This window comes from Phycodurus eques, chromosome 1, assembly GCF_024500275.1.
Source record: "Phycodurus eques isolate BA_2022a chromosome 1, UOR_Pequ_1.1, whole genome shotgun sequence".
In the NCBI taxonomy this organism is placed as follows: domain Eukaryota; kingdom Metazoa; phylum Chordata; class Actinopteri; order Syngnathiformes; family Syngnathidae; genus Phycodurus; species Phycodurus eques.
Genome location: NC_084525.1, coordinates 46,143,815 through 46,170,049, shown reverse-complemented (window position 1 = coordinate 46,170,049; position 26,235 = coordinate 46,143,815). Strand labels below are relative to the sequence as shown.

At 46.4% G+C, this 26,235-nt stretch overlaps 2 protein-coding genes across 12 annotated transcripts in view; both read left to right on the top strand.

Moving 5' to 3' along the window:
- agap2 (ArfGAP with GTPase domain, ankyrin repeat and PH domain 2) overlaps positions 1–16,799 on the top strand; it is a 34,039-nt gene extending 17,240 nt beyond the window's left edge. For 3 of the 11 annotated variants that reach the window (XM_061694595.1, XM_061694550.1, XM_061694517.1), the window contains 10 exons: positions 351–455; positions 2,678–2,849; positions 3,813–3,923; positions 7,748–7,882; positions 9,340–9,399; positions 9,602–9,753; positions 10,468–10,558; positions 11,816–12,038; positions 13,118–13,388; positions 14,829–16,799. In XM_061694595.1, the coding sequence (XP_061550579.1) occupies positions 351–455; positions 2,678–2,849; positions 3,813–3,923; positions 7,748–7,882; positions 9,340–9,399; positions 9,602–9,753; positions 10,468–10,558; positions 11,816–12,038; positions 13,118–13,388; positions 14,829–15,035 (1,527 nt within the window). In that variant the 3' untranslated portion in view covers positions 15,036–16,799. The remainder of the gene's footprint in view (positions 1–350; positions 456–2,677; positions 2,850–3,812; positions 3,924–7,747; positions 7,883–9,339; positions 9,400–9,601; positions 9,754–10,467; positions 10,559–11,815; positions 12,039–13,117; positions 13,389–14,828) is intronic. The other 8 variants (XM_061694604.1, XM_061694542.1, XM_061694533.1 and 5 more) reach the window with 7 other exon arrangements.
- A 6,440-nt stretch (positions 16,800–23,239) lies between these two features.
- LOC133411787 (zinc finger and BTB domain-containing protein 39) overlaps positions 23,240–26,235 on the top strand; it is a 29,375-nt gene continuing 26,379 nt past the window's right edge. Inside the window, exons 1-2 of the mRNA XM_061694478.1 lie at positions 23,240–23,332; positions 24,894–25,931. Of these exons, the coding sequence (XP_061550462.1) occupies positions 24,918–25,931 (1,014 nt within the window). The 5' untranslated portion in view covers positions 23,240–23,332; positions 24,894–24,917. The remainder of the gene's footprint in view (positions 23,333–24,893; positions 25,932–26,235) is intronic.

Here is a 26,235-nt window from a genome sequence, read left to right as displayed (position 1 = left end):
CCGAACTGCACTTACAAAAACGTACAGTCCATTACAAGGGAGTGTAAATGTAACCTTCTGCGCAGTTTCCATGTTTATCCTGTGCTTGAATGTTGAAAGAAAAAAAACTTCGACTGCGGACCGCTCAACTTGGAGCGACCCGCTATTTTCGTTCTTCTTCCGAGCGTTGCGCAATGTCACGCGAGGAACTGCGCGCGCGCGTCACGGTTGACCGATGGCTACGTGTTATCTGACGGAAGCAGGTGAACTCGATGGAGTTTGCGATGAATAATAATAATGCTCGGCGCCACCGTCGAGGGAAACTTTCACGAGAGAGATGACGGAGTGAAGCACTTGTTGTGTTCCCTCAGAGCATCCTGTGGAAGAGAAGTGGCAGCTCTCTGAACAAGGAGTGGAAGAAGAAATACGTCACCCTGTCCAGAAATGGAACACTGTGCTACCACACCAGCCCCAGCGTAAGAAAACCCCGCCGACGCAGCGCATCCACGTGCTGAAATCAAAAGACGTTTGATTGACGCGACACCGTACAGCAGCGATCCCCAACCGTCTTAGAAATATCTACGTTGAAGTTTTTATTGTACTGTTGTTTCGCGTACACCGAGATTTTGATGGACCGGTGGTGTCACGGGAAACACGGGAACACTTTAGTAGACAAGCGACGTGACGTGTAACGGGTGTCGAATCCAATCACGGTCGGAATGAAGTTGTAATCGGTGGGAGCCCCCCGGCGATGGGGCCGCTTCAACAATCGCCGCGTCGTTTGAGACGAGGACACCCGAGTGTGTTACTTACTTCCAATTGAATTACTTTTCCTTTGCTCGCCATCGTTGTGGAAAATGCCCCTTTCCATCTATATTTGATCTCGATTACACCTCTCGATAGGATTTTGGAAACAGGGGCAAGGAATTTAGTGCTTTTTGGCAATTTGGAGGGCTTTTTTTGGGTGTCATTTCATCGTGACAATCACCTGTCGCCGTCAATCCGTATTTGAAGCAGGACTGCGGTTCTTGTGCCGAAAAGCAGCTTCCTTTTCCTTTTCGGCTCATCTTGGCGAGCTTGCGGGCTTACTTTTGTTTTTTTTTACGACCGGATCACGTGACCGAGACGCGCAGTCCTCCGGCGGCGGGCCGAGCGTTTGCGTCCTGGGCCTTCGCGTGGGAACTTACCTGACTTTATCCACCTTTTGATACGTCCTAATTATAGAAACCGTCAATACTACCCAAAAACCCGACGTACTGCGTGACCACCTACTTCGCAGGTGTCAAACTCAAGGCCCGGGGGCCGAATCTGGCCCGCCAGGTCCTTTCGTGTGGCCCGCGAAAGCAAATCATCGGTGTCAACGTCCGTGATTCTTACTCAGATTCTCATAAAATAATCACAATACATAGTATCGTTGAGACATTGCAAGCATTTTCTGTTTACAGTAACTTGAACAATAGTTGAACAAACTGTTATCCTTGACTTCTGATTTCCATCAATTTGTTGTGCGTATGTCATAATATTATGAGGTGACGAAACATTTATATGGTTTCACAATCAACGGCCCTCTGAGGGAAACTGGGACTACCATGTGGCGCGCGACAAAAATGAGTTTGACACACCCGGCTGACGTACATCATCTGCAGCAGTTCATCATAAATGTTCATCTAATACCCTGACAAAAATAATACAAAAAAAAAACTCAATAAAAGACATCAGTCTCACCTGATTTGTTCACGTATTAATGAGTGCAGCTAGCGACAGATGCGTTTTGCTCGGTTGAACTCGGCTTGCTCTCACCAACCAATCAGAGAATGGAAAAATACCGCCGTTATTTTGTGGCGAATTTGAAATGTGATTGGTGAAAAAGAACAACTACATTGAAAAGGTGCCGTCGCTATACAGTTGAGGTCCCGTGGGACAGCGGCACGACTCAGAGGCGGCGGAAGCGGAGGAACCCCAAAAGTACCGCGCCCCTACTTTCAAAGTGGTTCCGCCGCCCCTGGCACGACTGACCGGGCAGATTTGATTGACGTGGCAAAACAGGGGCTCGAACCTGACTGGACTAAAAAAATCTCAAATCCACACACACGTGCCGGAAGCTGTGCAGCCAAGAGAAATGCAATGAAACGAAGAGACTAGGCTGCTGGTAGATCGTCCGAATTCATGGGCCAAATATTTGAATTCTGGTTGTAAACGGAGGTCAGTGCTTGTGTGTGATAGTGTTTCGGCCAGCAGATTGATTTTTCGGTAATTACGCACGCTCGTTTATTGGGGACCACCCCGACAATACATGAAATGAGCACAACTGCCTCACAGCTCTGAGGACCGGGGTTCGAATCCCGGCCCCGCCTGTGGGGCGTTGCACGTTCTCCCCGTGCCAGCGTGGCTTTTCTCCGGGTACTCCGGTTTCTTCCCACATCCCAAAAACATGCGCGGTAGGTTGACTGAATATTCAAAATTGCCCGTAGGTGTGAATGCGAGTTTGTTTCTATGTGCCCTGCGATTGGCTGGCATCCGGTTCAGGGTGTAACCCCGCTCTCGCCCCAAGATAGCCGGGATAGGCTCCAGCACGCCCGCGACCCAGCGTGAGGAGAAGCGATACAGAAAATGGAAGGATGGCCAAAATATGATTTATTTACAACAAATAACACAAAGAATGAGTCTAAGTGTCTCAGTAATACACGGTGCATTTCAGGACTACATGCAGAATCTGCACGGGAAGGAGATCGACCTTCTTCGCGTGACAGTGAAGGTTCCTGGCAAACGTCCTCCGAGAGCCGTCGCACCTGCGGGCCCCACGCTTGCGCCGCCCGCCCCCTCGGAAGTCGACGGGCTCAGTAAGGAGCCGGCGGCTGCGGAGAGCACGGGTACAGATAGGCGCATTTATTTGTATCGTCTCACAAATGGCGGCGGGGTCGTCGGGGTTTCTGCGCGCAGCGAAGACTCCACGGTCATTAGACGTCGGCTAACGGTGGTCCACGTTTGTGCAAGGCCTCTGATTGATTTTACTGCCACGCCAAGTTGAAGTTTACTTTAAAACTGAAAAGAAAGCAAAGAGAAGGACACCTTCACACAACACAAACAACCACATACTGTAGCTTAGCCTTTAGTCAGCTAGCTTAATGCTAATGCTAACGCACGATAGGAAACACATAACACACAACCCTTGAAGCAACTGATCTTAGAACACAAACGGTGCTACAACACACTTAGATATTTAATATTACAGTTGTCACAGTCAAATATCCTTCATCCGCTGCGTGGAGCTGAGACTTCCATTTACAGTCCTTTATTCTGTCTGTTTTATACTGCCCCCAGGTGGCCAAGGCGGGCGGCAGCACAACGGCCATTCAATAAATCCAAAATGTGCGTTTTTTGTTTTTGTGTCACACTTATGTGACCATCTTACACTATCAGATCAGATTTTTGATCGGCCCCAAACCTGGTAGGGCGGAGTCATTGCTTGATTATGCTTTCTTAATTGAACCCTGGTCCCCACATGTTCTGAAGCTATGCACTTTTTGAAAGCGATACAACATAACCGATTGCAAATGTTTCGGCTACGGCCTGCGGTTTCAGAACCGCTGTTGTGGATGTACCGTGGCTCCGCAAAGTATTCAGACCCCTTTACATTTTTCCCTCTTTATCATCTTGCAGCCATTTGCGAAAATCATTGAAGTTCATTTTTTCCACAATGTACACACAGCATCCCATATTGACGGGGTGTCGAGTTAGTAAAAAAGAAATGGCAATATAATAAAGAGTGAAAATTTGAAGGGGGTCTGAATACTTTACGCCCCCACTAAAGCCACTTCCTTTGTTTCTGTCAGTTCCTCAGTTGTGCCCCGCCACCCTCTCTGTGCTCGACGACCGTTCTGCCGGAGGAGAGCGAGGCCTTCAGCGCTGCGCCTCGTCTTTGTCCACCAAAGCGCAGAGTGTCGGTACGAACTCATTCCTGAGCTGCTCTGAGGGAGCACAGATGGCAAAAGTGCTCCCACTCTGTACTTGTACTTAAGCTGAAGTACAGATGCAGTGAGTATCAAAAGTCAACACCCCTGTTCAAATGCAATGGTTTTTTGTGATGCAAGCTACATTCCCCACCATTAATGGTACCTAAAACAACAATAACAAGAAACATTTTTTTGTTGTTGGAAATTGAACACAAAAAAAAACGTTAACTATTGAAATGTTTGCCAATCTTGATGTGGTTTCCTGAGGTTGCGTGCATGTTTGGACCCTCAAAACAGCGTTGGTTTCTTTGCGAGCAGCGCGGCGCACAAGCACGGCAACAGTGTTATACGAAATGAAAAGCTTTTGATACGTTTTCATCTTCAACATCTTTAGACGAGACACCCAATGTTTGAAGTTGATGGGCTAAAATCCGAAGGAGGAGTTTGTCAAAATATGACGAAATAGTATGGAAAGTCAAAATGGCGGACTTCCTGTTGGCTGTAGGGTATGGCGCCAATTTTGGTACACTTAGGTGGAACGTACAGACGGGGCTGCTTTTTTGAAAATTTGTAGGGGACGCTACTGAGACAGCTTTTAAAAATTGCATCCAAAAACATGTCAAAATATGACAATGTTCACCGTGCTTGATCTGTGTACAAAGTTCCTTGAGGTTGCGTGCATGTTTAGACCACGAAAATGGTGTCGGTTTCTTGGCGAAGAGCGCGTCGAACAGCACGTCACCGTTACAGAGCCATTTTTGAATAATCACATAAAACAACTTTAAGATATCCAATTCTTTGCCAGGCCTGACGTGCGTGCAAAGTTTGGTTCAAATCGGGGGAGGTCTAGGCTGTCAAAAATGCGAGAATAATACAAAGAAAAAGAATAATTGCTACGATGGCAATAGGACCCTTGCAGCAGTCACTGCTCGGGCCCTAATCATAAAACAGAATAATTCTTGCGATTACAATAGGGCCCCTGCCAAGTTGCATGCGTTTTTGTGCATGTTTAGACCATCAGGTGACCAAATAAACTTCCTTTTGCGGGAGCTATGCTTTTACAAGGCAGTGTACATACAGAAATCAAATCAAGAACTTTTGATGCGTTTGCCAGTAGGTTGCGCTACGACTATGAGCGAATAATTGCTTCTAAATGTCTTCTGGCCTGGACTCTTATCAAATGTGTGACATTTTGAAAAGATATGAGCATCAGCGGTCAAGTTACAACAGTTGTCGTTGACGTGACGAAACATCAGAGTTCTCTATTTCGCCAAAGCGTTTGATAACTTCTCATGTTCAACTCATCCTGAGATGAGACACAAAGTTTGAAGTCAGCCACCATCCATCCAATCGGACAAAATCTCCAGGAGGAGTTCGTTAAAATGGGACCTCTACGAAAGGCGAAAAGTGAGGTAAAAAGTGAAAGTCAATTCAAAATGGAGGACTTCCTGTTGGGTTTAGGGTATGGCTCCGGGAGACTTTTTGGGGGGTTTTGGCTGTTACGTATGCCTCCCAATTTTGATTACGATTACGATTACGTTTACAAAATAAACAGTTGAGAAGGTGTACCCTTCTCCTGACTGATCCCTTTGGACAATGACATCCCACTGATGCTGTAGGAGCTCTGTGTGGACGCCGCCTTCTGCTATAAGATGTGGAAAAAAAAAATGTTAGGAAAAGCCTACGAGAACATCTGACCTTTATTTTGGGTTCGTCAGAGGGACTTTAAACCATAGCACGTGTTCTGGCTCCCATGATTCCATGAGATTGAATGTGATTGGTTAATTCTGAGCACATCCACATCCCCACTTACAAGAGGGTGTGCACACATGTGCAACCACATTATCTCACAGGTTATAGGTCACATTAGTGGTGGGAAAATATATATATTTATATATTTTTTTTATATATTTTATATATATATATATATATGTATATATATATATATATATATATATATATATATATATATATATATATATGTATATTTATATAAATATATATACATATTTTGTACCACACAAACCTGTCATTCGAACAGGGGTGTGTAGAGTTTTGCTATCCAATGTACTTGTTTAAAAAAAGAAGGGTTCATATAAATATCAAAATACAAGTCCTGATTCAACTCCTTTACTTAAGTTGAATTTCAAAAGTACACAGTCTGAAATGTACTTATGTGCAAAAGTAAAAACATTTTTTTCTGCTAGTACTAGTGCTGCGAGGGGGTGGGGTGGGGTGGGGGAATCACATTACGAGTCACATGGTGTTGTTTAAGCGCTAAATTGAGTTGGCTTGACTTTTATGCTAGCAAAACAACGGGTTCCCTTAGCTTTGCCAACATTGGGGAGTGAACGAAACGCATCTTAGGCCCGACATGTTTGGGCTTTTTTTCCAGTTTAGATTGAAATTTTTTGGACATTAGAAGGTTTCTAAGTTGGCACAAAACACATCGTATTCAACATTAATGCAAACCCGCAATAGAGAGAAAGACCCAAAGAACATTTTGACAGAGCCGGGTCACTTTGACCTTCGGCGGCGTGCCTACACGAAAACATGTTTACGCAGTGAACGTCCTTTTAAGGGAATATCCCCTCATTGTTTTGAATATTCACGCGGTTTCGGAGAAATGTTTTTGAGCATGTATAGATCGTCGCTATGTTCTGTACAGATCTGATCGCCACCTCCAACCATATGTGTCTGTGTCTAGTTGGGCCGACTATACATCCACGACATGTGGCGAGCTAGCCAGGAGAGGACAGGCAGGCAGCCGACTGCCGAGTTTGAAAAAGATAACAAGCCTATTTTGACAAAGTGAAAAGTAGAAATGTAAGTAGTGAAACTAAATAATAATAATAACAATAATATTTCTATAGCATTTGCACAGCACCTTTCAAAACACGCGTGGCAGAATAAAACAGTACACACCAAACATCGCGATTTTATGTCATGAAAAACAGAACAGAACAAAAAACAGTGAAGCCGCAGGCAATGAAGACCCAAACAAGGCAAGAACCCAACTTGCCCAACTGAGATCGAGAGGGTAGATGTTGGATGAAAAGATTGATAAGTACAGCAAAAACAGTAAAAACGCGGCATGATCAAATAAATCCATCCATCCATTTTCTGTGGCGCTTCTCCTCACGCGGGTCGCGGGCGTGCTGGAGCCCATCCCTGCTATCATCGGGCAGGAGGCGGGGTACGCCCCGAACTGGTTGCCAGCCAATCGCAGTGATAAAATAAAATCCATTCATAAATTCATGAATCATAGATATACAAGTACTTCACATAAAAAACGAGATGATATAAAATAAATTAATAAATGAATACATACAAATAGATATACACAAAAAATGAGTATGAATAAAAATATGAAGAAATAAAAACGGGGGAGTAGATGACATCACATAAAAGCCAGTCTTTAAGCCAGTCCGTTTTAAGAAGTGATTTAAAAGATGCCACCAAATTTGCGCGACTCAGATCCTTTTGAACAACCGGAAGCCCCTCACCCGAAGATCTAAGACCACGGGCCGGCTGATACGGGGTTAAACGTTCGACAACGTAGCTCAGAGTCAGGCCCGTCTTTGCTTTAAAAGTAACCAGTAAGATCAATCAATTCTAAAACAGGCCGGTAGCCAACGAAGGGATGCCAAAAGTGGAGCGAGGTGGTGTCGCCTATTTGATTCCATGAGAACCCTCGCTGCTGCATTATGAACTAGCTCTTACAGTTGTCACAGTGGTATTTGTACTTGGTTATTACCCACCACTGCAAATGAGTCTGTGATTGCAGATTTGATTAACTTTGCCCGAACTGTCAGATGCCCTCGAAGGGGCGTCCGGACCGTTTTCTGGTAAAGATGCTGGCCAATCATCTCCCATGAGTGACCGCAAGAAGAATAGGAGGAAGAAGAGCATGAATCAGAAAGGAGACACAGCCGTCGGGCAGGCTGAAGGTAATTCAGCGCACGTTTGAAGCGCTCAGCGAATGTGAATACATTGACATTGCGGCACGGTAGCCGACGAGTTAGTACGTTTGGCTACGGGTTTTCTCCGGGTACAGCATTCCATCTTCCTCGAACATTCCAAAAACACGCACGTTAGCGTCAATGACGTAGCGGCCAGATCAGAAGCTCAGTCTGCTTTTCCTCAAAGGGCTGTTAGGACTGTGAAAATCACAGCAACATTTGGAGTACCGGAGGTTGTTCATTTTTTTCCCAACCCACTGACCTCACTGGAGGAACTTGCAGTCGGTGTCTGAAATGTTCCAGATTGATTGACACGAGACAGGCATTATCTCAGGCGGCTCTTTCGAATACAATTCCAGTGCTATGTGTCATTTTTCTGTGATAAATGATGAATATTTAAAACCGGTTAAAATGCTTCCGTTTCTGGCCAACCACTTATTACTACGTCAATAAGGTAAGATTGCAAGTGCGGCCATTTTGCTGAATGTGAGTTTCAAACTTTGTTAAAGTTCCCCTTCCATCCATCCATTTGGATTCTTTTTCCCAGACCAAATGTCCACGAGTGAATAGTTCCGTGAAAAAATGACAACTAACCGTCCTACATTCCGGGCGATTCCTCAATCACCTTCCCTTACACCAAGACCAGGTTACAGCATCCCCGCGGGGCCCACTGTAGATTTGCTCAAGCAGTTCCAAACGGCTACAGCACGGATCCCGGACCAAACGTCTACGCGGGGAACAGATCATCAGACAATTACAACTACTAATTCTACATTTCCGGTACCGTATTTTCACGACCATAAGCCTAACCCTAACCCTTGAGGTTTTTTCACGAGGTTTAATTTTTTTGCCAACACCAAAGCGTGTGCTATCATGACAAAACATTGGGGGGGAAAAAAAAAGTCCCCCAAAATATTTTTCCATGTGATAGCATAGTCCCAGTTGTGTGCAACAGAGGCTGACACCGGAGCGGATGTTGACTCCCGCTCACTCCCGCTCCCACAAAGGTTGATCCCAATCCTGTGTTTAAAAAAAAAATCAAAATCCTGCTCACACCCGCTCCCACTCCTCCCCAATTCTGAATGTTTACAAAATAAAATAAAAATCCCGCCCAATCCCACACCCACAGCGATTGATCCCAATCCCGAGTGAGCAATCTTGAGCTCGATGCTCAAGGGAAATGTTCAAATATCGATCAAATATCAATGTGTCGGCAACCTCGTTCTATCGGTTTCCTTGCGCTCGGCACACCCGCAAACCTAATGAGGAAAGTGCGACAGAAAATGGATGGATGGAAGAAAAAATGGGTCTGAAATGATCCTATTTGAATCTTCTGTGACTCTCTCTGTGTAATTAAATGTGACTTTCCCTCAGCCTATTTTTAACATCTGCACTTTCTTTCTTCGCTTTGTCTTCTGCCTCTGCGCCCGTCTCTCCCTCTGCAGCCAAGCGCAAAATGTGGAAGCTAAAGAGCTTTGGTAGCTTGAGAAACATTAACAAGACAGGTAACATTTGCGCTCACATTTCCCCTGTTTGACTGACATCTTGACCGGCGATCCCGATGTCTCCATTTGTCTCGTTTGTCACAGCAACGTGGGCGTTTTTGCCTTCGTTTGACACGTCTGCATGCGCTTTGTCTTCCTGGCTCGCTCGAAATGGCAACGCAGAGGCCACCGCTTGTTGACGTGCGCATCGTTTGTCTTGCAGATGAAGAAAACGCCGACTTTATCATCGTGTCGTTTACCGGACAGACGTGGCACTTTGAGGCTCCCGGTCTGGAGGAGAGAGACTCGTGGGTGTCAGCCATCGAGAGTCAGATCTTGGCCAGCCTGCAGTCGTGTGAGAGCGGCAGAAACAAGGTACACGTGCTGAGAACGTAACGGGAAAATTCACAGAATCCGCACAACCGGGAAAATATTCTTTCGATGCGTCGATGAATTGATTTTTAACGAGCGGACTATGTGGCTGAGTAAAACAGCCGTTAAAAATCGCTTTGTATAAATTAGGGAGTCGGTGACTGCGTTTAGAATCATTTACTCACTAAAAATAAAAACAAAATAATGTCAAAGCTATGGACAAAAAGAAACTGAGAAAAAAATGCGCAGTGCTATTTTTCTCGTTCACAAAACGTGCGTGTTTTTGAGGGCTACAATGAAAGTGTATAAATCAGAGGTCTCAAACTAAATTCATCTGGGGGCCGCATCAAATATTCCACAAAAACGCTTTCAAGTATTCAAGAAAACGAATCCAATCTTCTCAATCTTTACTATTTACTATTTAGTTCCTGAACAAACTCCCTCGAAAATAGCCATAAGCCTGTGCTGTGGTATCTTATAAATGATTTTATATATATATATATATATATATATATATATATATATTAACGTCCAGGGCAACGACTCTGCAAAACATGTGTAGGCCACACTAACACTAAAGTCTGATGTCAAGTAGGAGGCCGCAAAATATTCTCCCGCAGGCCTCAATTGGCCCTCGGGCCGCGAGTTCGAGACCCCTGGAATCCTTCATGTTTCTTGGACATTTAATTCAATGTGCGTGCGTGTGCGTGTGTGTAGGCGCGGCGCAGCAGCCAGAGCGAGGCGGTGGCGCTGCAGGCCATTCGTAACACCAAAGGCAACAATCTGTGTGTGGACTGTGAAGCACCAAGTGAGTGCTCGCATGCGCCTTCCTCTCCAGCTGCAGCTTTATTGTCTGAATCCAACGTACAGCTAAATAAGATAACTTTATTACTTTTTGCAGGAACTTACAATGAAATGTCCGTAAGGCAGACGCTCTAACCCGTCGGCCACCGGGCCGCTTAAATTACAATTGCTTTTGAAAATAGTTTGTCTGAGATTTGCAAAAGGTTAAGAGTCATAGTCACACTTTTGTACACATAAAAGAACATTGACTATTGAACAGCTTCACCTTTATAGTTATGGACTTTTGGGGGGGGGGGGGGGAACATTCGCTTATCTGACTGTCATGAATGTATATACAGTGGAACCTCGACATAACAGACTAATAGGCTCGTCCCATATAGCCAATTGTCTGTTACATTGAAGCACTTTTTTGGGGGGGGCATATGCACCCATATTCCTGTATCGTACAAAATTATTGTTTTGTCGGATTTTTTTCATGGCCGAAAACACCTAGTACAGTACAAAGTTATTGTACATAAATATTTTTTAAAAAGCTTGAAAATCTTTGAAAGTTTCACATTTCATCCAAACTTACCACGCCGGTGTGCTTGGTCATGGCGACATTGTTGATGTACATTAGTCATCATAGGCCAGTCGCTTTCGTGAGGTGCAAGGAATTTGTGTGCTTCCTAGTTCCAAATCTGTTGTCAAAGGCGAACAGTTTGACCCAAAGAAATTGTTACTGTACCAAAAATAGCATGTTCCAGATTCCTCAGAGGCATGCCGCTCTCTCTCGCTCAGTGCACAAAAGACAATAGATATACCATCATCACATGGCAGACACGGGAGGCGCATCTTTTGGAACTGCATCTAGTCATATTGTATATCTGCGACCCGAAAATGCATCAGTCCCATTCTCTGCCTGCATTGCGCCGCAGCGCCAGTAAACAACAGTGGCCAATTGTGGAACTAACAGACTTTGTCAATGGCAGTTGAAGGGACAAATGGAAACTATTTTTGGGCACAGCACTTTGTTCGGTCCCTTGGTCCATTTCAAGTCCAACACTGCAGACGGCATACTGTACGTGACAACATCAATACTGTAAAACAGCATAATATGCTCTAAGCGCATTCTAAAAGGAATGACGTATGTAATTAAAGATGCAAAGCAAAAGCAAAATCAAGCATGTCTTCACACATTTACATTTAATTCAGCGATTCTTTGGTGTACGACTAAATGAGGAAGGACAACCACGCCGCTCATGCTCTTATCTCCCCAAAGACCCCACTTGGGCCAGTCTCAACCTGGGTGCGCTGATCTGCATCGAGTGTTCGGGAATCCATCGGAACCTGGGCACTCACCTGTCTCGGGTGCGCTCGCTGGACCTGGACGACTGGCCCGGCGAGCTGACGCAAGTGCTGTCCGCCATCGGGAACCACACGGCCAACAGCGTCTGGGAGGGCCGCACTCTGGGCAGGGCCAAGCCCACGCCCGCGGCTTCACGGTGGGTGCGCCTCGGGAGGAGCGGGACAATTTTGGATCAGACTTACTTGACTTCATCTGGCTGGTGTTCCTCAGCTAATGTCATGTACAGTGACACGTTTATTGCGGCGTTGAGTTCCAGAACCCCCGCAAAAGACCAAAATCTGCGATATCAAATTAGATATGTCCGATTTATAAAGTGAGAACTCGATATGGTGAGTGACGATTGTGTTCACGTAATTGAATGACTAAAAAAGATTTATGTACAAAAGAGTCGTCCACCGTGGCGGCACGGTGGACGACTGGTTAGAGCGTCAGCCCCACAGTTCTGAGGACCCGGGTTCAATCCCCGGCCCCGTCTGTGTGGAGTTTGCCTGTTCTCCCCGTGCCTGCGTGGCTTTTCTCCGGGCACTCCGCTTTCCTCCCACATAGCAAAAACATGCAAGGTAGGTTGATCGACAACTCTAAATTGCCCGTAGGTGTGAATGTGAGTGCGAATGGTCGTCTGCTTCAATGTGCCCTGAGATCGGCCGGCAACCAGTTCAGGGTGTACCCGGATAAGCGCGTGAGGAGAAGCGGTACAGAAAAAGGATATACAGTAGATATTCTGCTGCTACTGCTAGCATCTTCCTCTGCCGTAACTGCAATTATCAGCAATATAAATGTGATTTTTTTTTTTTTTTTTAAATCCGCAATAGGTGAACCGCGATATGGCGAAGGATTACTGTAGTGAAATAATAATGACTTCATCCTTATGCAGAAATTTACAGTTTAAAATTCGAGCCAGTTTAGTTGAACACAATGCTATTGCTGTGTTGTAATGTATGTAAGACAACAGGTGGCCACACAAGTTAAGTGTAACTTCGGCCATCAAGTGGAAGAACATTTCACGGTTCTCCCTGTCACTATACGTCGCTGGCATAGATAGATGAACAAAGATGTATATTATTTGTACGAAGTGAATACTTTTTGGATAAAATGACAGACCTTCCTGATACTCTCTCACTGATGATCGTCCTCCAACCTAACAAATAAAAATGTAAGATGTATTTTGTGCGCGCGTATCGAAGCGCGTGACTTTTTTTCCGTTTTCTTTTCAAGCGAAGAGAGAGAGTCGTGGATTCGGGCGAAGTACGAACAACGGGCGTTCGTGCCGCCCCTCCAGCCGCGTGCGGACGACAGCCTGCCGGCGCGGATGCTGTCGGCGGTGACCGAGCGAGACCTGGTGCGGCTCCTGCTCCTGCTCGCCCACAGCAGCAAGGAGCTCATCAACGCGCCGCTGCTCGCCGCCGGCGCGGCCCCGCACGCCGGCACGGCCCTGCACGCCGCCTGCCTGCTGGGCGACGTGGTAATGACCCAACTCCTCATCTGGGTGCGTTTCTTCTTCTCTTCTCTCCTCTCGTTCTAGGGACTGGAAAGCTCCAGTCGCCTCTACTCGATTTAGTCTTTCTTTAGTTTTTGTGATGGTAAAATGGGAAATGGACTGCACTTCTATAGCGCTTTATCGACACCATCACAGTGCCCAAGGCGCTTTACAAAGCCTCACATTCACCCACTCATACACAACTTGTATTGCTTTCTATGCCGTGGAGCATTTTTGTTTTGTTTCCATCTGTGAATTACTTGTAGTTTTCTGCAGGTGCCACATTCCCAAAACATGCAGGTTAGCTTGCTTGAAAACTCTGTCACGCAACGGACGGCACGCACGCAGGCCTTCCTTCCGCGTTTGGGGTGCGGCGGCGCGCTAACTTCCGGCCGCCAGGCAAACCCGTAGCGACGACGACGACGGCGGCAGCGTCAAACTCCTAATGACTACTCGCTGTCTGCTGGAATTTCGTCAAGTTACTGTGAATGATTGCTAAAGTTTTCCAAGTATCAGCGAAGCCATTAAAGGATCCTTATCAGGTTTGGCACTTTTGCAGTACACGCAGGTTCGTGTGCACGTACGCCTGCACGGCTTAGAATCTTTCACAACTCTCAACTCTCAGCTCCACTGTGTTTGTAGAGCACTTAAGAAAAACAACTGCAGCTGTAATAAAGTGCTGTACATTCAAATTGGACAGAAATACAGTCGATAAGAAAGCCTTAATTGCCATTGTGTGGTGCAGATACGACAGAATTGTACATAATAAAACAATACTCATGACAAACATGCTACTGGCAGGATGAATATTGTCTTGGGCAGCTCGAGAGTTTCCCGATCCCCGCGACCGCGGCTTTGCGGCGGGAGCGGCTCGCCAAGCAGCGGGGAGGGAGAAGGAGAGGGAGGCGGAGCTCCGGCCATTGCTGACTCTTGTTGTCGCCGAGGTCAAATTGTCTCAGCGGACCCCCAATATTAGGGACTAGACCCCAAATAGCGCAAATCCACAGATAATAGATGTACATTAGAATGACATTGGGAAACAAAAAAAAAAGTTTTTTGTTTCTTGTTTACCCCCAAAATTCTTGAATAAGTGGAGATAAACTAGCAATAAGCCTTTTTGGGGTGGCTCAATAAAGTATAATCAACCAATACAAAATCAATAGAAACCTGCTTAAGTACATGGACTACATAGGTGCATCTGTAATTGATTTTATTTGATATAAGTTTCAATTTGTACATTTATATTCTAAACGTTGCGCTGAGCCAGATGCTACAAAGTTTCCTTCTGTATACACGTGTGCATACCTGAACGGCAATAAGGTCCGTCTAAGTCTAAAGGTTGGGCAAGCGTCGTTTCTAGAAGCTTCCCCGTCGCAGGGTTGCCATCGGTATTCCATAAATAAGCTTTCGCTGGAGAGACATCACGCTGTGTCATTTCTCTGCCCGCAGTACGGAATCGACGTGAAAGCGAGGGACCGCCAGGGCCAGACGGCCATGATGATGGCGAGAAAAGGCGGGAACAAAGGCTGCGTTGCTATTTTGCTCCAACACGGCTGCTCCAATGAGACGTCACCCGCCGTCGCCACACCCGTCCTCTCCCGCCGCTCCAGCACCGCCAGCCTGGGCCGCAGCAGCTCCAGGAAGCACGCCCCGTAGCCCGGCCGCGCGAGCTGCTGTGAAACTTTCAGCACACTCGAGCGGCTCGTAAGAGAGAACATCGCTATCGCATTAAGCAGAGGTGGGGACTGCGGTCACATGACTTGACTCGAGTCAGACTTAAGTCGCTCATTTTAGGACGTCATACTTTCTTGGCTGGCGTCCCTGAGACTCGTCCCGTCTTACGCCTGGTACGTAGGCACAGTAAAGACCGTCGGGCTGGTTTGGTCCCGATTTTGCCCCTTCCTCTCCTCTACGATGATTCTATAAGAGGATCCTGTGGTCTGAGGTAAGGTTAAGTGTGATTTTGTTCCACTAAGACAACGATCTTAAATATTGAACATGCTCAATATTTCCAGCCAAAACGTTTCGGGTGTGGGTAAAGACGAAAATTGTGACTTGAAACCGAATGTAGCCAATCGATAAGTGACCTGACTGACGAACAAGTAAGCGGCCGTAAATCAAAACAAACCCTTTTCAACACCGCTTATCCTGGTTAGGGTCGCGGGGGGCCGGAGCCTATCCCAGCGGACTTTGGGCGAAAGGCGGACTACGCCCTGAACTGGTCGCCAGTCAGTCGCGGGGCACATATAGACACGGACAACCATTCGCACTCACATTCACACCGTCACGGAGTGGGAAGTGAACCCACGCCGCCCGCACCAAAGTCAGGCGCGTGTACCACGACATCAGGGGTGTCAAACTCATTTTTGTCTTGGGCCGCATTGTAGTTATGATTTCCCTCAGAAGGCCATTAGCACAGCGAAACCATATAAATGTTTAATCACCAATCACCATATTATGACCATTACACAACAAATTGAGGGATAACGAGTTTTGAAATCAGAAGACAAGGATAATAGTTTGTTCAACTTACTGTAGAAGGAGGGTTTGGTAACAGAAAAATGCAATATATCAACATTATTGTTTATTATTATGACCATTTGGAATTTGGGTAAAGACACAACCATCACCATCAGTGACGAACATGTCCTACCTAGACTTTACACCGATTTCATCGGGCTGTTCGCTATCGGCCGATATTTAGCATTTTATGCCGATCGGCTTTAATGTCATCATTCGCCGATCCGATCAATGATGCCATCGATCGGCTCCGCAAAAGACGTTTACTCCGCGTCGCCATCGTGCACACTATAGTTGAATCCTAAAGTTACTTTATTTTTTGCCTTGTCACGCGTCTTTTGACGTAGTATTGGGAATATTTGACGGCCAATAAAGTAATTTAAAAAAAAAAAAAAAAACATGTCGGCGGTGTGGGACAGACAACACGTAATGCCCGGATCAGACTACAAGACAAATTTGCTCTTTCAGGATTGGACTATGTCAAGACTACTGCAATAAAATCTTGTATTCCGATACCACCGCATCGCGTTTTTTTACGATCATTGGGCTTGATCTTGTCAAGTCAAATGCGACCGGATACACTTGTTACTGTGGCGACGACAACGCGAGTGGAGCGCGCCAACTTTGTATTTTAAGGACAAAACGGGGGAAAACGTGTGCTGGTGGTCACCGGTGCTCAGGACAGGAGAGGACGTTCGTTTAAGGCTCGCTTGAGGTACGTTCCCGTACTTTGAATACGATACGGCTCGCGAGCAGGCACAAAACGTTACGTAGCCTAGCAAGCTAGCGGTACCACGAACGGTTGGACGTCAACATGCCGCCGTTCTGTCGAATCCTCCTCTAAAGTTTCGGTGTGGGTGAAGTCATTTCATTAAAAATAAAGTCATTTAATTACAGTAAGTTAGCAGCCATTATTTCTGTCATGTTATGATGTTGGTTTGACCGGACTGGTTAGAATGCACGATCTGACGAGAGCGGTGATTTCCAACCTTTATGGAGCCAAGGAACAGATTTTAACGCTTGGAAAATCTCTCGGCACACCAACAAACAAAAATGTCACAAAAAGTAGATGCACAGTAATTACCGTATGTACTTCCTGCCATCGAATAGAAGACCATTTATCATTTGTTCCGTCTGTCACTCTGCCTCGCTGGCAAAAATAGAGGATTATTTATTGTAAATATCATCTTTTGAGCAATTAAGTACCCAAGTATATACAGTAAATGAACAGGTCATTTAAATAGACACATTCCTCCATCTTGTGATCGGTTATCCTTTTTTTTTCAACTCGGTGATCGATGATCGGCCCCAAAAATCCTGATCGTGTAAAGCCTAGTCCTACCCGGTAATTTTTTTGTATAACCAGATGGCAAACAGTATTTTCCAAAGTCTTTTTACTGATAACGTCGCCATTCTGCAACACTCCCACCTGCAGTCCCTTCAGAAACATCAGGGCAACATATCAGAAGTCTCTCTTCTTTGGTTTTGTAAGATGATTTGTGTGATCACGCAACGATTCTGTCTTGGAGGACTGGTTCAACATCGGTTGTGGAACTGAATCTTTGCGTGTGGTGTTCTCTTTTGGAATTATCGAAGCACACCACACACAGTACCACCAAAAATGCCCGATTTTTATCTTTATGTGTGGTGTCTGTGACAAATAAACAATCTTTTAATATTTGACAAATCCTTACGTGAGTACCAGGCTTAAACTTGAACGACATGACTTGACAAGTCTTCGTGTATACATTTGAAAATCTACATCTTAAAGACAGTTGTGTGTTTTGCTCTTAAAAGAACAAGAATACATACACACACACACACAGACACATCCATTTTCTGTCCCGCTTTTCATCACTGGGGTCGCGGGCTGCTGGAGCCTATCCCAGCTATCTTCGGGCGAGAGGTGGGGTACACCCTGTACTGGTCGCCAGCCAATCGCAGGGCACATATAAAAACAACAACATGCACACCTATGGGCAAGGGAGAGTATTCAATCAACCTCCCACGCATGATTTTGGGATGTGGGAGTACCCGGCAAAAACCCACGCAGGCACGGGGAGAACATGCAAACTCCACACAGGCGGGGCCGGGATTTAAACCCCGGTCCTCAGAACTGTGAGGCAGATGTGCTAATATATACACACACAGACACAGGATATATATAAGTGTGTGTGTGTGTGTGTGTGGGGGGGGGGGGTCGAGAGAGAGAGAGAGATGTCACTGATGGTGTAATGGTACACTCGCCTGACTTTGGTGCAGGCAGCGTGGGTTCAGTTCCCACTCAGTGACGGTGTGAATGTGAGTGTGATATATATATACACATTACAACAGAAACATTATTTAGTGTGTAGTGCGCAAACCACCGGAACGCTAAAATGAGGCCACCCAATGAAGCAAGTATGGTTTCGGTAAAATCAGGAATAAGAGAACGGCAACATGCAAGGTTTAGCAACTCATTGATAAGAGCCACTACTACAATAGCATCCTCCATTATAAAACCCCCAAAGACAGGTAAACTAGCGTAATGTCTCGTTTATAATGCGCTTTCCCCCCCCCAAAAAAAACTGTCAAAAGTCCATAATGCGCATTATACATAGGTATAGGGGAAAATGAAAAAGACTTTCCCATTTTATAAATGTATGCCACTATCTACGGGTTATGAAAAAGCTGTACACTTTCATTCCAATATGCCACCGCCCCCTAGAGGTTATGAGAAAGGTGTACATTTTCATTCTAATATGCCAGCGCCACCTAGAGGCTATGAAAAAGGTGAAGCCTACACTTTCATTCCAATATGACAGGGGTACATATGACTGCATATATGTACAATTGTTTACATACCCAGGCAGAATTTGTGAAATATCTGTTTTGTTTTTTTTAAATATGACTGATGACTGAACAACAACCATGATTAATTTCTTTATGGTTATGTTTTGTTTAATGATAATGCTTTTCTGAAATGCTTGACCGTTTAATTTGAATCCCATTAAAATACAATTAAATGTGTTTGGCCTGGCCCTTCATGTTTTCTTAAAAGAATTGTACCCATTTTACAAATTCTGCCAGGGTAATCAAACATCTAAGCACAACTGTGTTTTCTCGTTTACTAAATAAAGTAGTGCTGTGAATTTCAAAATAAGAGCAGGTAAATAAAAAAAAAAAAAAAAAGTGTGTGTTTTAATAAAGTGCTTAACTTCAGAATAATTATTTGAAAAAAAGTAACGAGATACAGATAACACTTAATGTTTTGATTATATGGGTAGAAGCAAAATCATGCATTGTAAAAATGCATTATACATAAGTAGAGGGGTTTTCCAGAATTTTGTGGTCTACTTTGGGGGTGCGTATTGTACCTGAGAAATGACGGTATGTTAACTTCACTGTTTAGCTTACTGATTTAATAACTTCATGTCAGTTATTTGTTCAGTTGACAAGACAATAAAGTAATACATAATACAAACTGGTTTCGGAACAATTAAAGACCTGTGATTGTGAATGTGTTAGTACAGCTACAGTATGATTCTCTGGGACTCAAACAACATTCAAAGGCACACACACTCACGCAACCCCCCACTCTCACGTACCTTCCCGAGACGTGTGTAGCAGCAAATAGATAATATAAAAATCAATAACTCATTTAAAACTTGAGCTAAGGTTAAAACTGTGCTTCGATGCAGTAGTGCAGTTCAACAGTTGGGCATTCGAACAGCTTGTCGAGGGAAAGGGTTGATCATTATGGTGGCCCTACCTTTGATGCTCCGGAAACGTTCTCCTGATGGCAGCAGCTCAACAAGATTGCGCAGAGGGGGTGAGGCGTCCCTGAAAACGGAGAGCGCTCTGCTCCTACAGCTTGAGTTAAGCTGAGTCAAGACTTGACTCGACTTGCTTGAAATCTAGTGGGGACTCCGCTTGACTTTCGCCACAGTACCTTGGGACTTGACAGTTGAAGGCAATTGCTATATTCGCAACTTGCGACGATCATTTTATTCTTCATTGTTGTGCTCCACCACTCCAGCATGTTGCGTGTATTCCAAATGCTGATTGGCTGTCGCGAGTCGACGCAGTGGCACACAAATGTATGTCTTGAGTTAGAATTGACCAACTCGAGCGAATTGGCGAAGAAGCAGATTTTCACCAAATGCAACTTTTGCGTCGTCTTGCTTGAATTTGCATTGACTTTATATGTAATCACGTCACGCCAGCAGTGAAGTTTGCGTTTGGTATGGTTGCAGCATGACCCTTGAGCCTTACTTATGACTTGCACATATGTGATGTCCTCCCACCGTTGACATGACGTCAAACGAAGTGTGTCTGAAGACTGAGCAACATATCAAACCACTTGAAGCAATATTGATTCCTTGTGTTGATGGCAGTCGTCGTCGTCATCGAACTCATCCCCGATGAGTTCCGTAGCCGACGATTTGCTTGTGTGAGACATCCTCCAGAACAAGTGCAGTCATTTGGCTCGTGCCGAGGAGAGGATCCGTTCATCTGTTCATGTCTGCTGAAGAAGTGTTTCTACTTTTGTCTTAGCAAATAAGACATAAAGCTACAATGTGTCTGCCTGTCGCGTGCCTGCTGCCTCCCTATGACGGTGGCCTTGGCCTTAAGAAGCACTCGGGGTCAGCTGGTGTAAGTAGTTCTAGAAGATGGACTACTTTGTAACATAAGATATGTCAATGTATGTTTCTGTTACTGGTCAAAGGTAAGGTGTTTTAATATACAGTTACATGCATCTCCACACCGTCACCGTTCACTGTAACAAAGACCCAATAGAAACCGAGCAGGCAGTTTTGTAAATGATTTCTAAAATGCTGTTTTTAAAAGCATCTGTTCACTTGTTTTTTTTTCATTGTCTTTTGATAATGTCATGACAACATACAGGTTATGGACTGAAATGTCATTCGGGACATCCAAAAATGACTGAGGATGAGGAGAACCCATTCCATGATTGAGATCCACTTCCTGTTGTGGAGGTCTACCCCATGAGTTCTTACAGTGACGAATGAAGCATTGTTATTTCCGACACTTTGTGGTCATGCGAATCCCCCGTGAGCTACCACAAACAGTTAACAGAATTAAATAAACGTTTTTTTTTAAAATGTTGTACGGTGTTGTTGATAGTTAATAGCAGCCCGAAAGGGTAACGTGGCTCCCCCTTCCCAGGGGCTCACCACCTGTGGGAGGGGCCATAGGGGTCGGGTGCAGTGTGAGCTAGGCGGTGGCCGAAGGTCGTCCGATCCCCAGCTCCAGAAGCTGGCTCTAGGGACATGGAACGTCATCTCTCTGGCAGGGCAGACGCTGTGGTGTGTGAGGTCGAGAAGTTCCAAGTAGACATAGTCTGGCTCGCCTCCACACACAGCCGTAAGGTGGTCAGTGCCTGTGGACAACAGGTGGACAACAGTGATGAAGCCGGTGATCCCATCAAACTGATGTCTCAGGAGGGGGAAGCAGTGCACCATCAACACTGTGTATAGTGCGGATGGGGCGCACTGACCTCAACTCGGGACGTTGTGAGTCGGTGGGGAGATTACTTCGAAGACCTCCTCGATACTACCGACACACGTTCCCATGAGGAAACAGAATCTGAGGTGGGCTCTCCTAATTTTGGGATCGAAGGTCGCCGAGGTTGTTAAAAAGCTCCTCGGTGGCAAGGCCCCGGGGGTGGATGAGATTCACCCGGAGGTCCTGGTTGACACGCCTCTGCAACATCGCGTGGCCATCGGGAACAGTGCCTCTGGATTGGCAGACTGGGGTGATGGTCCCCTTTTTAAGAAGGTGGACCGGAGGGTGTGTTCCAGCTGCAGGGGGATCACACTCCTCAGCCTCTCTGGTAAGGTCTATTCAGGGGTGCCGGAGAGGAGGGTCCGTCTGGAAGCCGAATCTCAGATTCAGGAGGAGCAGTGTGGTTTTCGTCCTGGCTGTGGAACAGTGGACCAGCTCTACACCCTCGGCAGGGTCCTCGAGGGTGCACGGGAGTTCGCCCAACCAGTCTACATGTGTTTTGTGGATTTCGTTCGACCGTGTCCTTCGGGCTGTCCTGTGGTGGGTCCTCCGGGAGAATGGGGTTCTGAACCCCTTATACAGGTTGTTCGGCCCCTGTACGACCGGTGTCAGAGTTTGGTCCGCATTGCTGGCAGTAAGTCGGATGCGTTTCTGGTGAGGGTGGGACTCCGCTAAGGCTGCTCTTTGTCACCTATTCTGTTCATAACTTTTATGGACATAATTTCTAGGCGCAGCCGCGGTGTAGAGGGGGTCCGGTTCGGTGGCCTCATTATTCGATCTCTGGCCTTTGCAGATGATGTGGTTCTGATGGCTTCATCAAGCCGTGATCTCCAACTTTCACTGCAGCAGTTTGTAGCTGAGTGTGAAGCGGTTGGGATAAAAATCAGCACCTCCAAATCTGAGACCATGGTCCTCAGTCGGAAAAGGGTGGAGTACCCTCTCCAGGTCGGGGATGAGATTCTGCCCCAAGCAGAGGTGTTCAAGGATCTCGGGGTCTTGTTCACGAGTGATGGAAGAATGGAACGGTAACTCGACAGGCGGATCGGTGCAGCGTCTGCAGTGATGTTGTAATTTATTGGCAAGAGGAAAAAAAAGGTTTTGGAATGTCTGCTGGTTGAAGTTTGCATTGTTCGACTGCGGGGCGGCACGGCGGACGACTGGTCAGCACATCTGCCTCACAGTTCCGAAGACCTGGGTTCAAATCCGGCCTCGCCTGTGTGTGGTCGGCCTGTTCTCCCCGTGCCTGCGTGGCTTTTCTCCGGGCACTCCGGTTTCCTCCCACGTCCCAAAAACATGCGTGGTAAGTTGATTGAAGACTCTAAATTGCCCGTAGGTGTGAATGTGAGTGCGAATGGTTGTTTGTTTCTATGTGCCCTGCGATTGGTAGGCGACCGGTTCAGGGCGTACCCCGCCTCTCGCCTGAAGATAGCTGTGATAGGCTCCAGCACCCCCCGACCCGAGTGTGGAGAAGCGGTACAGATAATGGACGGATGGTTGGATGTTCGACAGCGCCTTCCCTAGAAGAGGTGGTGACCAGAATGTGGAGGCTCCAAGAGGATTTTGCATGGTCTCGTGTTAGTTCCGGCAGCGTGCAAGTCCTCAAGGGCGAGTTGGGGGGTACCGACGATTCAGTCGGAGTTTTTTTTATTCTTATTATTATATGACTAATATATTGAAAAAGCTATACAACTACTTCTGCGCATCGAATCAAATGTTCGAGACGTCTCTGTATTTGTCAGGTGCATTTTTCTATTGTGCCTGAAGAGGCCGCGCGCCCGTATAGTGACGTCATCAACGCGCGACCCGCGTTGAGAATTGGTTGATTGTCAAAGGTTGCCGACGTCACGGCCTTTTGAGTCTCTCGTAAACAGAACATCGGACCGTCGGGAGCAATTTCGTCGTCGCCACGGACACAATGGCGAAGGGTAAGTCGGCTTTCGGAAGCGCACCTTCTCCGCCGGCAAACATTTGCACACGCGGTCCAAGTGATTTAATAATGTGTCACATCTCGGCGTTTTCCACTTGCGCATCATAGACGTCATACGGTCACTTCAGTGGAAATGAGTTGACGTTAGCAAATGGCGCAATGTACTGTAGCAGCCTGTGGTAGGGCTAATACACTGGAGATAGCCCATGTACAATATATATGGTGATTTATCGATGTTCTACACGGCCTATGAATTCGTCATTGTATCGAGCTCATTCAATGTATGTGACTAGAATGTTCAAGTCACCTGCAGATCAATCGAGCTTTAAAACATGATTCAAATGAGTCCTAGGCGGTAAGAATCAAATAAGGAGCAAAGCCACTTTTTTTGTATCGGAAATCTTTGTCAGTCATAAGGAAATGTTTGACCGAAAGCTCGTGGTGGGCAAGTGAAGCCTCGCGACGCACTGTGGCTTTCCTCACAATTGTGCCGAAAAAGATTCAAAGCTTCAGTGACAGCGAAGCCATAGCAACCTCGAAAGAGCACGACCGAAGCACTCGCACGGTTTCTTTCCCATGACAGCAACACAAGTTCACAAAAGTCTGTCTGGTCATTCGTGGGTTTTGTTCATTCGCACCAAATAATGATGAGAGCGTCGTTACGATAAAATATGCAGATACTCTCCCCGACCGATATTCTAAAACACATTCCACAATGAACCCGATGAATAAATGCAAATTATTTTAAATGTGGTTAAATGTTGGTTAAGGGTTTATTTAAAGCCTTGAGCTTTTTTTTAAAACTGTACTAAAAGTCCCTTACAAGATGAGAGATCCTTCCTACTTTGCAAATGATCATGGTGTGTGTGTGTGTGGTGTTTTTAAGTAAAACCTTGAAAGAGAATGGTTTGTTATTTGGGGACTTGTATGGGTTGACTTGCCAAAATACTCTCACTCTCCAAATCTCTTATCTCCTCACGACCCCGTTTTGAAGCATAACGACCCATCTCGCATAGTTAGTGTGGCGCCAAACCACTCAAGTCGATCGAACCTGTCAAGCTGTCATTGGCTCAGAATACGTTGAAACGCCAGCAGCCAATGAAAAGCTTCGAAACATTTGAACGGACTGAAGCGCAAAGCGAGCTAGCGATGAAACGTCATCGGTCACGTGACACCGCTGTTTTGACACAAGCTCCGACACAGCGTTTTGAATCACTCCGCTTCAGGAAGAGGGACACAAGCTCCAAAGCCTCGGTATCATTTGCCCATCGCTACCGAAACCGCGACTCTTTGGTCGAGTAATACATGCTCGGATGTAACCGAACTAATAAACCTATATATATGTATATATATGTATATGTATATGTATATATGTATATATATATATATATGTATATGTATATATATATATACATGTATATATATGTATATGTATATGTATATATGTATATATATGTATATGTATATATATATACATGTATATATATGTATATATATATATATATATACATGTATGTATATGTATGTATGGCTTCCCTGACCCAATTGTGTTCCATCAGTTGGTGCATAGCCCAGCAGCAAGGATGAGGATCCGGCTCCAGGGTCCCGGCCACGCTGGCAGCCTCCTCGCCGAGCTGGACCGCTGCCGCCGGTTCGGCCGCTACTGCGACGTCTTCGTGCAAGTGGGCAAGCGCACGTTTGCGGCGCACCGCGCCGTACTGGCTTGCGCCGGCGCTTACTTTCGCAACCTGTTCAGCCGGGCTCAGTCAACGCCCACCGACGTCTTCTCGCTGGAGTTTATTTCCCCGGCCAGCTTTGAAAAGGTGCTGAACTTCATGTACACCGGGGAGATCTTGACAGATCTCATAGATGTCGGGGTTCTTTACGAGCTGGCCGAGAGGCTGGGCGTGAGCGAGCTGGTGAGGGCGTGTCACGCCACCTTCCCGGACCTGCGGGGATCCGTGTCTGCAAACGCCGTGGCGGGCGGCCTCGGAGACCCCCCGGCCGGCTCCGCCGTCTGCTCCTTCGCTGCGTCCCACTTTTCGCCGTCGCTGTCGGCCGCCCCGACTCCCGCCGGCGCCCCCTCGCCTCGTGTCCAGGCCGGCGCGGTGACGGCGGACCGACGGTCTCCTGCTGGGAACGCATCTATGGACTTAAAGATAGAAGATTTCCAGTCTCGTCTAGGCTACGGGCAAATGGTGGCGCAGAGCCCAGGTCGCTGCCTTTTAAGCGGTGAGGTGCCTGAGCTCCAGCTGAAAGCAGAGCAGACACCGGAGGAGGCGGTTCGAGGCGGGTCGACAGTTTCTGAGATGACGAGCGACTCGGAGCCGTCCGCTTCCTGCTCCTTCCCCGATTGTCTCGTTCGTCTCGGAGCGGCGACTTCCTCCCCTTCGGCGGAAGCGTTGACGGTTCCGCGGGCCAACGAGGAGCGGCGAGCTCTGGCGGACGACGGCGCCATCGAACAGTCGGAGGAGGAGCGGTGGGGGCGACCGGCAGGAGAGGTCATCGAACTGAGCGACGACGACCACTTCATGGAGGAGGACGAAGACGACCTCGTCTGTGTGGAAAACGGCGACGGAAGCAAGTCAAGCAACCAGGTAATATTTGTCTTGATCAGGAACATTGATCAATGACTTTTGTGGTTGTTGAGGATGACGCTCTTGATTTTCTCTGATGGTAAAGCTGCCCATTCTTCTTGGCAAAAGGCCTCCAGTTCCTGTCAATTCTTGGGCTAGTCAACTCGGTCGTTGTCAGTAGGTTCCACTTGTTCAGCTTAATTGCTGCGATCCAAAGCTTTCTTTGGCTCTTTGGATCGATCGTATCAAAACTATTTGAACAATCGATAATGCAATGCAATGCAACACGACACTACATTTATTATAATAACGAAAACAACAACTA